The sequence below is a fragment of the Cloeon dipterum genome, chromosome 4 (assembly GCF_949628265.1).
Source record: "Cloeon dipterum chromosome 4, ieCloDipt1.1, whole genome shotgun sequence".
Taxonomy (NCBI): domain Eukaryota; kingdom Metazoa; phylum Arthropoda; class Insecta; order Ephemeroptera; family Baetidae; genus Cloeon; species Cloeon dipterum.
Window position 1 is genome coordinate 3,590,184 of NC_088789.1, and position 13,330 is coordinate 3,603,513.

The 13,330-nt window shown below is 39.9% G+C and overlaps 4 protein-coding genes across 7 annotated transcripts; 2 read left to right on the plus strand and 2 right to left on the minus strand.

Annotated features, from left to right (window-relative positions):
* Positions 1-2,507: 2,507 nt before the first annotated feature.
* On the plus strand, positions 2,508-8,585 carry Pc (Polycomb). 2 transcript variants are annotated; one of them, XM_065487383.1, is made up of 7 exons: positions 2,508-2,866; positions 4,154-4,197; positions 4,340-4,405; positions 4,503-4,529; positions 5,336-5,487; positions 5,551-5,807; positions 7,512-8,585. In XM_065487383.1, exons 1-7 carry the CDS (start codon positions 2,807-2,809, stop codon positions 7,920-7,922), a joined length of 1,017 nt encoding a protein of 338 aa, XP_065343455.1. In that variant the 5' UTR covers positions 2,508-2,806; the 3' UTR covers positions 7,923-8,585. The 2 variants fall into 2 exon arrangements, with proteins under 2 accessions (XP_065343455.1, XP_065343456.1); XM_065487384.1 differs by lacking the exon at positions 4,503-4,529 and having other exon boundaries at positions 2,510-2,866.
* Positions 8,586-9,070: 485 nt separating this feature from the next.
* LOC135941707 (mitochondrial carrier homolog 2-like) lies at positions 9,071-11,092 on the minus strand. Of its 3 annotated transcripts, none has more exons than XM_065487380.1 (3): positions 10,957-11,092; positions 10,079-10,611; positions 9,071-10,021 (listed from the first exon to the last, which is right to left on the minus strand). In XM_065487380.1, the coding sequence occupies exons 2-3, from the start codon at positions 10,604-10,606 to the stop codon at positions 9,524-9,526; spliced, it is 1,026 nt and encodes a 341-aa protein (XP_065343452.1). In that variant the 5' UTR covers positions 10,607-10,611; positions 10,957-11,092; the 3' UTR covers positions 9,071-9,523. The 3 variants fall into 3 exon arrangements, with proteins under 3 accessions (XP_065343452.1, XP_065343453.1, XP_065343451.1); XM_065487381.1 differs by having other exon boundaries at positions 10,966-11,081; XM_065487379.1 differs by lacking the exon at positions 10,957-11,092 and having other exon boundaries at positions 10,079-10,630.
* On the plus strand, positions 11,083-11,843 carry LOC135941711 (cytochrome b-c1 complex subunit 7-like). Its single transcript, XM_065487387.1, has 3 exons — positions 11,083-11,213; positions 11,273-11,329; positions 11,531-11,843. The coding sequence occupies exons 1-3, from the start codon at positions 11,183-11,185 to the stop codon at positions 11,779-11,781; spliced, it is 339 nt and encodes a 112-aa protein (XP_065343459.1). The 5' UTR covers positions 11,083-11,182; the 3' UTR covers positions 11,782-11,843.
* Positions 11,839-13,316, minus strand: LOC135941709 (INO80 complex subunit E). The gene is made up of 6 exons (XM_065487385.1): positions 13,218-13,316; positions 13,038-13,161; positions 12,799-12,983; positions 12,455-12,551; positions 12,084-12,256; positions 11,839-12,007 (listed from the first exon to the last, which is right to left on the minus strand). Exons 2-6 carry the CDS (start codon positions 13,128-13,130, stop codon positions 11,911-11,913), a joined length of 645 nt encoding a protein of 214 aa, XP_065343457.1. The 5' UTR covers positions 13,131-13,161; positions 13,218-13,316; the 3' UTR covers positions 11,839-11,910.
* Positions 13,317-13,330: the final 14 nt, after the last annotated feature.

Below are 13,330 nucleotides of genomic sequence, written 5' to 3' on the forward strand. Positions count from 1 at the left end.
CTTATTCTTAATTTCACATGCTTCATTTCCTTAATGATGTTAGAGGCTATCTCGTTTATAACATCTTTAGTTAACCCATCATAAAAGCGCGTCGTATATATGTTTGCTTAACTTTTTCTGGCTGCACGGGTTCGCGTATCATTCTAATGGTCACGAGCAGAGGCAGGTGCAAAAGAAGAATAAAAGCAGCAGCGGAAATTTACCAGGAGACGAGAGCACACATATTATTATTATTAGCGGACCTGGCGGCGTGTCATGTCAGGTACGAGAATAGGGCCACGGGTTGAAATACATGTGCATGCATGCTGCTGGCAGAAGGCCCTTGAAAGCAGCGTCAGGTGGCGGCCAAGCAAGAAGCCTCTGCCTCTGCGCTTCCATCGTTTTCTTCTCCTCTCCGCCTCATCCGCCTGGTATTATTTGGCGGGCTCGTAGCTAAATAGTACACAAGAAACTCTTATTCATCGCCTTTTTGCCGCCATCAAAGCATAGGCACGGGTCGCCGAGGGTAGATAATTTTGCGTCAGCTGCCTCTCAATCGCGCGCGGCACACGATTTTTTTTATCGGATTGAGCAGCTGCTGCTTCGCAGTGCGCGCCTGCTGCCGAAAATGCTAATAATCTCTTATTTGAAAATCTCTCGTATTTCCAGGAGTGCTCGCTTGTTAGAGACAAAATCTCACCGCAACGCTTGCGAACACTCGAAATTAAAATCTGCTCTGCTATGGGATTAGCATAAATTGTTAATTTGCACGCACGGCGCTTCTGTGATTGAAGAACGCAAAATAAAAATAAAACGCTAGAAAATTTGATAGTTTAGAATTTTCCTTAGCGAAATACTAAATTTATTGGGGGTTTATTAAACCCCAAGAAAAGAATAATTATGCGAGGCAATTTTGCTCAGTTTATTCTTATTCAATAAATGTCTACTTTTAGGCGCCTTATCCTGGCTTAGATCCACACAGAGTAGAGTCAATATTGAGTCTCTATTCCCTACAGGCTATAGCCTAATTTATTTCCGTCTGTAGTGTAACTATTCGTATTTCACATTTTGACTTTATTTTATAAAACAATTTTAAATCTGCTAGCTGGTTATGTTTATCTGTCGATTTGTATTAAATTCTTCATAGTCACAAGATACGCAGTAAACATATTATTATTAAATTGTTTTAAACGCATCATTGGAAATCCTTTTTAGGCGAAGCCAAATGCTCGATTGAGAATATAAGAAAATATCTGGAAATTAAAAAAAAAATCAAGCAGAGATTTTAGTTTAGTTCTGCAGCAGAGCAGAGGGAGGGAGGACAGTGCGAGTTACACATGGTAAATCTTTGATGTACAAGAGATAAACATCGTGCAGGCTGGATCTGTGGGCTTGAGCAAATAATATGCGCAGTCGATTTCCTGTGAGATTTCGATATGCCCCAGAGGACTCATAAAAATCAAACTGACAGAATGAAAAGTTATTTTAAGAAACATGCACAAATGTATAATTTTTAAAATTGTCAAGTTGTTATTATTTTCTTTTGATCTGAATCGGCCCATCAGACACATCAGGCTCTCAGTAGCCTGGCACATCAAACGACCCCTGGGGAATCATCGTCCCAGGTGGACGGGATGAGGATGCGGATGTCGCGGATGCGCCCTCACTCACAAGTTGTCAAATTTTCTGCTGCGATTTTTGTATTTTGTTGTTGAATAAAATGGGGTTTTGCTGTTATTAGAATTGCATTTTAGTTTTAAGCTTTTTATTTTGATTAAAAAGCTTAAAACTAAAATGCAATTCTATTAAGAGCAACAACGTTATTAACGTCTGTTTCTATTCTTATTTATTATTCCTCTTATTGCTAGATACGTTTTAGACTTCATTAAATAAGTTATTTAGATTCGGTTTCAGGAAGTGTGGGAATGTTAATTTTAGCGGTTTGCGTGCACATGTTATCCACTCGAATGGTATTACAAAGGATCCACTTTTTCTTGAAGGCAATAAATTAAAAAACCCTTTGCAAAACTTTATAAATTTATAGTACACTCATAAAATTTACTATGAAAATAAAGAGAACAAATAATGAAAGGATTGAAAGAATTATGGATGTTGTGAACTCGTATTATTTTAAAACTATTTTCTTGCAACTCGTGGAATATGTGAGCATAGTGTGCATAACGCTGCTGAATTATTTTCAGTGTACGTGCAGAAAACGCACGTTGAAATAGGCCCCGCTTGCCTCGTTCATGGTAGTGTTGGCGCTTGCAAACCGATTGTCTTTTGTGCTACAGTGCTGCTGCTTGTTGGTCGTGGCAGAAGCGCGTAATAGAATGTACTAGAGAAGACAAAAAGGGCAAATCTCGCCGCAGCTCCATCGAGAGCGATACCAAATAGGTATCGAGGGGAATTCTCTGCTCCGCGACCTGATTTGGCACCTAACTCATTCCCTAATTCATATGGGTTTTAGATTTGGATCCAGTTTATCTGGTTGCCCAGCTCACAACCGTGCTGGACGGAAGGACAGGCTGTTCGATAGCGTCCGCCAGTTGATCGATTAATCTGCGATTGCGGACGTGAATGGTGAGAGAGGCGAGGTGCGTAGCGTAAAGAGACGACTTCAGCCTGCAAAAGCAAACGTCAGCCAACGAAGCCTCCGAAGCAGTTTGTTTGTAAATAGCGAGCGTTCGTGGGCCGCACTGATCCGGCCCAGGCCCCCAACGGTTTACGGAGTGTGTGCATCCGACGTCGCTAAAGGGAGTCCAGGGCTTGCACGGCCCATTTAGCCAACGAGCCCTTCCCTCCCAGGTGGACCCCCCGATTCAAAATGGAAATGGGGGACCGAGTTTACGCGGCCGAGCGCATAATGAAGAAGCGGCTTCGCAAGGTTAGTGCATCAGCGTCCCACGGGGCCCTTGGGACACCCCTGCTCATGGTGTCCTCAAACTGCACCAAATGACACACTTTCCGTTTTACATAAACGCTCATTCTTATGCTTATTTTTACTTCCAAAGTGCCGTTTTTGATTTTGATTATTCCTTTGTTATCGTCATCAAAAGAGTGATTTTATTGCTCTATCACGACTTAAAAAAAATCACCTTTTTAAACTCTAAAAACTGATTTTAATTTTAGCGCGTATTCGCTTTAATTTCTGGCGAGTAAACACACTAAATACAAAAGTATGCAACGTGCAACTCATATTCGAGTGTTTCAGAAAGTCTCAGTTTAAGTTACAATAATAGTTATCTTTAATTATATTTCCTTTTAAATTGAAGAATTATTGGAAAAATTATGAAAACATTTTTATTTTATGCATTAAAATGTCGTTTTTTAGCAGATGTTTGGTTTCCTTTATTGATAAAACCAGTGGCCGAAAACATTAATGAAAATTTGGGTCACATAATTAGCTGTGCTTATAAAATTTAAATGGTTTTCTACGCTTGACATGCGTTTGAGAAAATAATATCGTTTTAGTTTTGACACTTTTATGTGTTGAATCAATTTGGTTTACAGTTTTAAAATGTGTTAAGCTTTTTATTTAACCCCCAAAATATGAAATAATTATTGTAATTTCGCTCTTCGTAACACTAATAAAACTATCAATGGTGCAAATTTTTCTTGGTTGTTTTTCATTTCATTAAGACTGAGCCATTGTTTGTGTGTCTTATTACATTATACAAATAAATAGCCCTCCTCAAAGACAGACACCGGCATGCTAAAAGTGCATGACTATGTACAACTCCACTGCGAGTTCAGACTTCAGACTGAATTCCTGGCCGCGGTAAAATTCCCATCGTTCAACAAACACAAATGTTCACCGCCGAATTGATTGTTGCCCTTTTCTTGCAACAAGGAAATTCGCGCTTAGTTGTTGAAAGTTGCGCGATTTTGCCGCTACCAGGACGATTTGCAAATTTTTTTACTAACAAATGGATTTCTTACCATTTTTTGGACTGCATTAAAAATAATTTCAACTTGTCTCGAGCTGCGAAATTGTTAACTGAATTGTTTGAGATTAATTTTCCCCATGACTGTTGCACACGTTTTGTGTTTGATAAATCAGATGATAATGATACCCTAAGTAATCCATTCAAATACTATTTATTAAAGAACATTTTCTGTCTTAATGATAAAGGTTTTACCAACGAGTAATTATCACTTGTTTGCACTCTAGGGACGAGTGGAGTACTTCGTGAAGTGGAAAGGATGGAGTCAAAAGTAAGGAAAATCGCTCCAAATCCAAATTAGTCGCTATGAGTTTAATTTAATTTCTTTAAATATGTAACCTAACAACAACCGAATTTTAATACATTACCAGATTAGCATATTCCTATTAAGCTGACGGTCAACCAATTTTCAGGCACAGCACTTGGGAGCCAGAAGAGAATATTCTCGATGGCAGATTGATAGAAATATTTGAACAAGGGTGAGTTGCCCTCTGTTTGTAATTACGCTATGTATCTCTTTTAGTGAAGTGTATTTTAAGAGTGAGGTGTAAAGCATTTTTGTATTTTCACAAGCAGCTGGAATCCTTACTGTAATAGATACAGGTCTGATTCTCTTTAACAATTTTCATGTTGATCATTTTAATTTTTATTTTGATTCTGAACTTTGAAACCGACTAGAAGGGAACTGTGCACACGCAGTTCTCCCGGAAATTGATAGCGAGGCTAGTCAGATCGCTCGTGGTGTATATTTTCACGAGCACTCTGATATAGAGCCGGAATAATTGAAACATTTCAGAAATGAATTTCAACATGGATCGTCTCAAAATGAGTCTGATTTCCCTTACGGCATTAAATTTTAACATCATATTACTATGGTTTAAAGCACGTTTCCCATTAGTAGTCCTGCATTTTTTAGAAATCGCACTAGCTGTATTTAAAAAAGATTCGACGACATCTGAATAGAGGTCTCAGCATGCCGCGCTAATTTTGGGTCACGGTGAAAAAGGATCAAAAATTAAATAGTGCAGGAGAAAAAAATGTCTCTCGTTAAGCACTATCAAACTTCACGTTTAAAATATTGTCGGCCGCGTTGTAAACCTCGCGGCTGAGACCTCAACCATCCGTTGATTTGAATTATTTTTAGGTTGCTCTAATAAGAATGCGTTTAGATCAGTGTAAGATTTTTTTCTAATTGTTATTCAGAGTGATTCAATCAGTACAATACTCTCGCTTTTTAAATTTTTTTTTTTTTTTTTTTTTTTTTTTTTTGATAAAATGTGATTGTGACTACGACAAATTTATTCGTTCAACCCTGTTCTAATCCTGATTTTTGCACTTTTATAGGCATGATTTGTATCATTGTCAGCGAAATTTTTGGGGCGAATTATGACTAGATGAAAATCTTTCAGATCGAAAGACAAAGATTCACAATCACACAAAAGAGGCCCGAAGAAAAAAGAGCGGCTCCAAGATCACGCCCCAGTTAGTATTGGCATTTTGGAGGATGACGCGAGCTCTTCCAGCACGCCTATCACGGAGAGGAGGTCAAGACTTGACGCTGGTAACTGCTCTAAATCCAAAATTACCAAAATTGTATTAAATAGAAATCCCCTTATTTTTGTAGTTTCGGCAGATGAAGAAGAAGAGGAGGATTTCGAAGACGGAGCCACGAGCTCAAACAGAGACGCTTCCCCTGCGGACAGCAGCAAGGCCAAGGACGGCCACCACGGTAGCATGAAACGCAAAGCGGAAGTACTATCAATGGAATCCGGCAAAATTGGGGTGACCATCACGACCAACCACTCGCACAAGAGACTTATGACTTCTCCAAGGAGCCAAGCATATGAAGAATCATTCATCAAGTCGCTTCAACTAACACCAGTAAGTGTCTTAATTTTATTCATTAATCGTGAATAACAAGGAAAATCCGCATTTATTATGAGGTACTGTATTGTGCTTGGTTGTGTTGAAAGCTTGAATCAACCACCAGTCTTTTTTCAGACGTCACTTAAAATAATGAAAAATATATCAATTTCTTTAATAATATTTTTCTACAGGACAAGACGTAATTATATATTGGTATTTTTTACTCTGTCAGAGAACTCGCTAAATACGGGATTGATATGAAGTTCCCTTGTTGGTTTATCAATTAGTTTTTTAATATTTCCTCAGGATTTGGGTATCAAAGACAAAAAGTCGCACTAACTATTTATTCATCAGTATCTAGCAAAAAGATCACGCGTTCATATACTTGTCATTGGCAATGGTAATAAAAGTTTCCTTAAACATATAAACCGTAATTTCTCGTCTGCTAATTTTCCCACATGTCAGAGGTTAGAATTTCGCGAAGGTGCAGCACAGAATAAAATATTGTCAGAAGAATTAAAAATGCTTAAATGTTTATTTTACCATATTTCTACAGAACGGTCCTGCGCTGCTAGTTTGTTATATTTCTACCTATCTGTAGAAACATAAATAGCTTGCTACGCACCAAAGAAGCTGCATTTCATTCTTCTGACAACTATGACAACCTCGCGTGCGTCTAGCTTCTTTGTCTTCTCTCAAGAAATAAATAATGTGTTTGAGGAAGTAAAACGACATAATTATTAGGTTAATTCACTAGTTGCCATTCGTACTCAAAGACACAAATAGATGGCACCAGCGGTCACTCTCAATTTTAATGCATTTCCGCTTCGATTTGAGACTCAATCCTGCTGCTGTGCATTTTGCTCTCATAATTATTTCTATTTATTATGTTGATGGAAAAGAAAATCGTTGTAGACACATCGAGGAAAGATTTACTATTTAAAAATTGTTTTTTTACGACGATAAGCTGGACCAATTTTGGTTTTCAGCACACAAAAAGGAGTTTTTTAGGTAAAGAATGCGTAGTGACAGCATTGAGTCTGAAATCGCACTGAAATTGCATTTAAATCCAAAGTGATGACTGGCACCATCGATTGGTGGCTCCAAACACCTAGGGCTTCGCAACTGGTGAATTTTATTCTACTTTTTTGTGATATTCAATTGAAATATCTCTGTTACTTATCCATCACCACGATCAAAAAGGGTATTATTATAACCGCTCATCGCTTTAAAATAAACCCTATTCAATATTTTAAAAATTATTCTCTCGCTGTGCAATTAAAAGATAGTGCCTAATTAACAACATTGAAGCAGTTCATCTTTGTTTACGGCATGTCACTACAAAATAGATCAGGTGGAATTCATCACTACAATGCAGACAAGAAATATTTATACACCCAAGAAAATTACAAAATATAATAATAAGCATCTCTGCGTTTATAAATCTTTGACACAATTCAAATACTCAGCATTTATATGTAAGGCGTTATAAAGAGTGGCTGCCGTGGTCAAAGGGTTTTGTTTAGAAAGCCAACCGGTCTGAGGCGGCAAATACAACTTGGGTTTCGCACGCGTGTTATGATCATGCACGCACGTCCCTGGTTTTCGTGAGGTACTTAGGGTATTTAGGTAGCCACGCGATATTTCGAATTTCCTCAACCTGTTACCACCCTAAATGGCAATTTGTATCGCTTGATTAAAATAATCGTGTTTGTCAAGGTGAACCGGCGGCCGTCGACCGAAGTCTCTACGCAGGCAGGCCAAAGTGATAACAAGAGCACGGAAATCGGCGGCGACACCTCAAAATCGTCGCAGTCGTGCGAAGCGGTGGCGCCGGCCAGCTCAGCGAGCAAGGTAAGCAGCTCGCAACTGGCGATCGACACGTCCGGCCAGCGCATGAAGAACGGTGAGCTGGCCACGGCGCCCGGGTCGCCGCATCTGCCCCCGGGCCGGGCCGAGGCGCCGCGCAGCCCTGCCAGCGCCGAGTATTGGCTAAGCAGAGCACCGATGGCCGAGGAAATTGTGATCACTGATGTGACCGTGAATCTTATGACCGTCACCATCAGAGAGTGCAAGAAAAAGGACGGCTTCTTCAAGACAAAAGAGGAGGAGGCCAAAATCGCCAACTGATTTTGTTGGCCCGTCAGTTCTCTCTTCAATTCGTGGGCAATCGGCGCAGGCTAAAACTTTCCCCTGTAACAGGTAGACGCATCTATTCTGCTGCTTTCTTAAACTCTCTGTCGTGTGGATTCCTCAATTAATTTCCCTGTAGTTGTAAAGAAACGCAAAATCTCACTCAAGGAGCGGCAAACCCGCGTTGGCTTGCAATTATTTGACCGACTGCCAGTTTCTGCGTATAGGGCATTAGTAATCTTTAATTACTTTTACTGCATTTTTCGCTTATTCACATAGCAATACACCGCGAGAACAGTTTGTTTTTGAAAACAAACACGGACAGACAAGCTATGATGTATTTTACAACTTACCTTTCCGAATAATGTATGTACTGCAGGGGTTGTTAGTACTGATTGTGGGTATGAAATACCGTGGAGCCGATTTTATATTTAATTCCGTTTTATTAGTATGACGTGCTGCGTTGAATGAAGAGTTGATGTTTCCTGATGTAAGGATGGACAAAAACGAGAGTGCTCGTTCGTAGAAGTCATTGTACATTTTATTTATTTTAAATGAAACTTGTAATATTTTCGCTTTAGGATGTATGAATTGAATAGGATTTTAAATGAACTACGTTTAAATGTACACTTGAAATTAAATGTTTTCTTTTGAAACAACCCTGGTCTTTTTCAACTAGCATTTTCACATAAAATAATTAGAATCTAAAAATATCAATTCAAAATAGTGCGACATGACACATGATTTTAGAACTTTGAAGCTGAGCTGGAGATATTTGGGCAGTTCAGGGATCTAATACTGGCTGCCCTGTGTCAGAGATGGCAAAAGGTGGTTAATCTAATGACTCCAAATGCTCAAATAGCTCAACGGGCTGGGAGGAGGCGCTACTTGCTGGTTTTCGCACCTTTCCAGCGGCTTTGGGGACAAATTTCTGGCGTTTCAATAAAAGAACTATGTGTGGAGAGGCTGAAAGATGGCTACATTGGGCCTAAGCTCCTCTGCGGCCACTCGGACCAGCGATGTTGTTGGAACCTGGTGTGCTCATATCCCAAGAGAAGTGCTAAGAAGTAGAGTTAAAAAAAAATATAATAAATAAATAAAATAAAGCAGGCAGTATATTCAGCCTTGAAATTAAATGCAAAATGTTTCTGTTTATGCAATCTGAAATTGAGTTTTATTCAACTGCAATAAGTGCCATGTTCAACTTGTTCCTGCTTAAAATTGAAATATACACGTGCTTCACAATGTAATCTTGTCAAACACAGGCGCTACGAGATACTGAACATGCGCTTAACAATGCTTGGAAAACAATTTTCTAGCAAACGCAGAACATCTAGTTAACAGGAGCGATTCTAGTAGTGATCTTCTTTTCTGTTTCGGTTTTAATATAACAACTTCCTGCCTGCCTCTGTCTGCTGAGTCTGTTAATTTGGAAACTAACAAAAAATGTCGCATATTCTTTACAATACACGGATTTTTGTCAAAACAAAAAAAAATCATAAAATAGCATTAAGAAAAAGCTCAATAAAATTTACTCAAGACCTGTCAAGAGTTACTCGACTAAGGGCTGAGGCAGTAAGACATACAAATCGAGCCTTTTAGTACTTGACGGCTTTGAATGGCTCCAGGGCGACAGCCCTGTTGCCAATGATGACCTGGGGGCCGGTATAGTAGCGCCAGAGCAGGGAAGAGCCCCTCATCCACTGGCCATCGGCCCTGAGGCGCGTCATGCAGACGAGCCAGTTGGTATGCGTGAAGGGCGTGGTGGGCGGCTCGGCTGCCCGCAGGGAGGAGCCCTTGATGGTCATGCAACTGGACACGACGTGGAAGGGGTATGACACCGTAGAGGCTAGGAAGCCCATCACCGCCGAGACTAGGTTGTTCAGAGTTCTGTCCTGCGACAGGTAGGACCGCACCAGGAAAACGAGCGACGAGCTCAAAGTGATCGCAGTGATTTCGCCGAGCAGTCTTGGAGTCAGGCCGGCCCAGAAGCCAAAGAAGCCGCTCTCGCGGTAAACGCACACGATGGCGCCCATCGTTCCATTGTACTTGGTTTCTCGCCCGACAAACTGTGCGAAAGCTCTGCAGGTGGCCACCTGTGAATATTAAAAAGGTCATATCATGCTTTTTCTGATCACTCTGCCCTGGCTTACCTGGAAAGGCTGGCTGGCGATGATCGCTACAGTTTTGCAGCTCAGTTTGAAGCCCAGGTTTCTCAGAAATCTGGTTCTCCTCTCGGCCATGGGTAGTTCCTCGTCGTAGATGCCGTCCTCGTACTCCTCCTCTTCCTCACTGTCTTCGTTATTGTCCTCATGCTGCGCAACGTCTTTCTTGTTTGATGGCACAGGCTCATTAATTAAGATTTCATGAGTTTTGAGAACTTCGGCTGCGCAGTGTTGGGTGTAGCTGAACACAGCTTGTGAAGTGAGCTTGAGGACCAGGCCTCGGTAGCAGCCGGCCATGCCATCGACCTGTTTCACGTGCTTCAAGTATTGAAACACATTGGGCAGTGCTAATGTGGGCCGACCAAAGAGAGTCTTTGTCGGGTACGGTGCGATGGGTTCGTGTCCAATTTGGATTAAAAATTTTGCCAGCTCCAAGGGGTGCGTTGCTGTTCCGGCTACTATTCTCAGCGCCATGTTCTGCCATGAGCATGGCTTCACGTCTGAGCTGCTAGACATTTCACCTGGAAACATGCAAGACATTTAAATGTTGAAATATTTGTAATACATATTCCAAAAAAAATTACAACTGTCTAATTTCTTGGCAACTGAGTGCTTTTTCGTATTTCATACAAATATTTTAAGAACGCTTGGTATCAAAAAATATGGTTAAATTTGAACTAAATTGATACAAAGAAGGAAACTCAATTGAAAGAAACTCTCTAGAGATACTCTTTTCATTTTTTGAAAGGGCAAAGACACATGTAAACAAAAATTTGGTGAAGAAATTTGAGTATATAATTTGCACTAAATAGGGACGCTACTAACACTAACATCAAAAAATGCAGATCCGGATTTAAAATTATTACCTCACAAACCTAATCAACTGCAGAGGAGATAAGAAATTTAATGACAAAGTTTGTTTCAGATGTTTTCCGCCCAAAAATCGAAGGTAACCACCATCAGTCGGTCAATCGGTGTTCTCTTAGTTAATTTGAATTTCTCGGTTATGCCGCTGATGAGCAGCAGCGCTGCACACCAGCGCTATCGACTAAATTTTCAGTGACACGCCCCCTTCGTTGGATTTTGGGAAAAATGGCGAGCTCCAAGTTAAGTGCTTATTTCAGTAAGATTTCTATTGAAACGTGCCATTCCTTTGCTCACAAAGACTTACTTTCTTTCCAGGCAAATTCCCAGGCCTCAAGAGATGGGCTTACAACCTTTCAGGATTCAACCAATATGGTAAATAAATGCTAATTGAAAACAAGACTTTTTCGGCTAGTAAAAGCAAAAATATGTTCGTTTTTATTATTTCCGCAGTGTTGTCCCCAAATAATTGAAGTCCTGTTTGGCTCTTAAAACTATTATCTTGGACAATGAACTCTTAAATGATGCTTGAAGTAACGAGCTAATTCTAATTCACCTAAATTTGTTGTATCCCAGGTTTACACAAGGACGACGTCCTGAATGAGTCGGATCCTGATGTTGCCGAGGCACTTCGCCGTCTACCTCAACACCTGAGGGACGAACGCACCTTCCGCATTGTGCGTGCCATGCAGCTGAGCTTGCAGAAGTCTGTCCTGCCCAAGGAGGAGTGGACTAAGTTTGAGGAAGACAAGAAGTACCTTCAACCATACCTGCGAGAAGTCGTGGGAGAGCGACAAGAAAAAGAAGAATGGAATAAGAACATTTAGATGATGTACCATCAGCTCTGGATTAGATTTCGAGGATGTAAATAATAAGCCTGTTAATTTGAGTTGGCATTTGTTTTAATCAATTCTTACACTTAAATTCCTTAAACTGTCAATCTAACTAAGCTTAATTTACTCTGCTACATCTGACAGGTCAACTCCGTAACTTTTGTCGCCAATGTCAGGAGAGGTCTCCATTTCCATTTCGTTTGATTCGCTGAAGCAGAAACTGCAAAGAAAATTTAAATTTTACATCCCATAATTAAGGCTTTTTAAGCAGTCTAAAGTGGGAGAAAAAATAATACCTGTCCAATGACGGGTCATTGCTGAACAGTTCAGACGGCACAGTCGGCGGTGCGCGACACGGCAGCATCTCCATCAAGTTTTGTCTTGACTGAAGGTGGCGTTCAACCTCCTCGGGAGTCAACTGACCTTCGGATATCATTGGTGACATGCTGGACGGGTTTTCTATATTGACCTGAATTGATTTGTGAATGAGTAAAAAAATTATAAGTTCATCTTGACTTAGGTTAAAATAAAGTTCAAGTGACAACAATGGAGACAGTACAGAAATAGAAAATAAGGATCAAACTTAGAGTTTTTCCTGAGATAAATCAGAATACTTAAGTTTACGTTGGACGAAACTGCAGGTTTGCATTATAATGTTTTTTGTTACCTTTTTGGAAGTGGCGGGTTGCTTTGGGGCAGATTTTGCAGTAGCACGTTTCCATTTCTTTGCAGGTTGAGAACCACTGCTACCTTCACTGCGCTTTCTGAAAAAAAAAATATTTTTTAATATTAATCCCTCAACAAAACCCCTGACTTAAATTAAATGGAGAAGATAGTATTTTAGATTTAAATATATATATCCCGGGTGTTTTGAGATAGGGTAACTTCTCAATGTGACTAATATTGTTTTATTGATTTTTATTAAGACATTGGGAATAAATTACTGATCTTACCAGGGTGGCAAGAAAAAAGAACATATTTTGGAAAATTTATATGTACTCAGTTTTATACCTTTTCATTGGTTCAGGCTTCACCTTTTCTTCCTCTTCTGAAGAGTCTGATGGCTCTGAACCACTTGATACAGAATTTGGCTGCTCATACTGAATCAGCCGGTCAAGGAGAAAGGTTCGGTCGCGCTTGGCACTCAGGTATTTTTGTTGCGCTTGCCGCAAGATCAATTGGAAATTTTCATTTTCCTGTTTTCAATATTTGGATTAATTTTATTAAATATATTAAAAAGAATAGCATACGTAAATCAGGTACTTCAAGTGATGCTTCAGTCTTCTGTATTTGGAGCGATAATCTTCGCCATCGATGTCTGTAGAGTTGAGATTTGACACCATCGTCTCAGTTTATCCCTTCTTCAGTTCTTCTCTAAAATAAATGAGTTCAATAAAAAATTCATGCTTATCAGTTCTTCTGAAACTTACCTATCCCGCTATTCCCGTTTCACCACTACAAGTAGAATTTCATAAATATGAAATAAAGCTTCTGTTTGATCTCTTTCGCACTCGCACTTCTGATCAAGACCTTCCTGCCACGC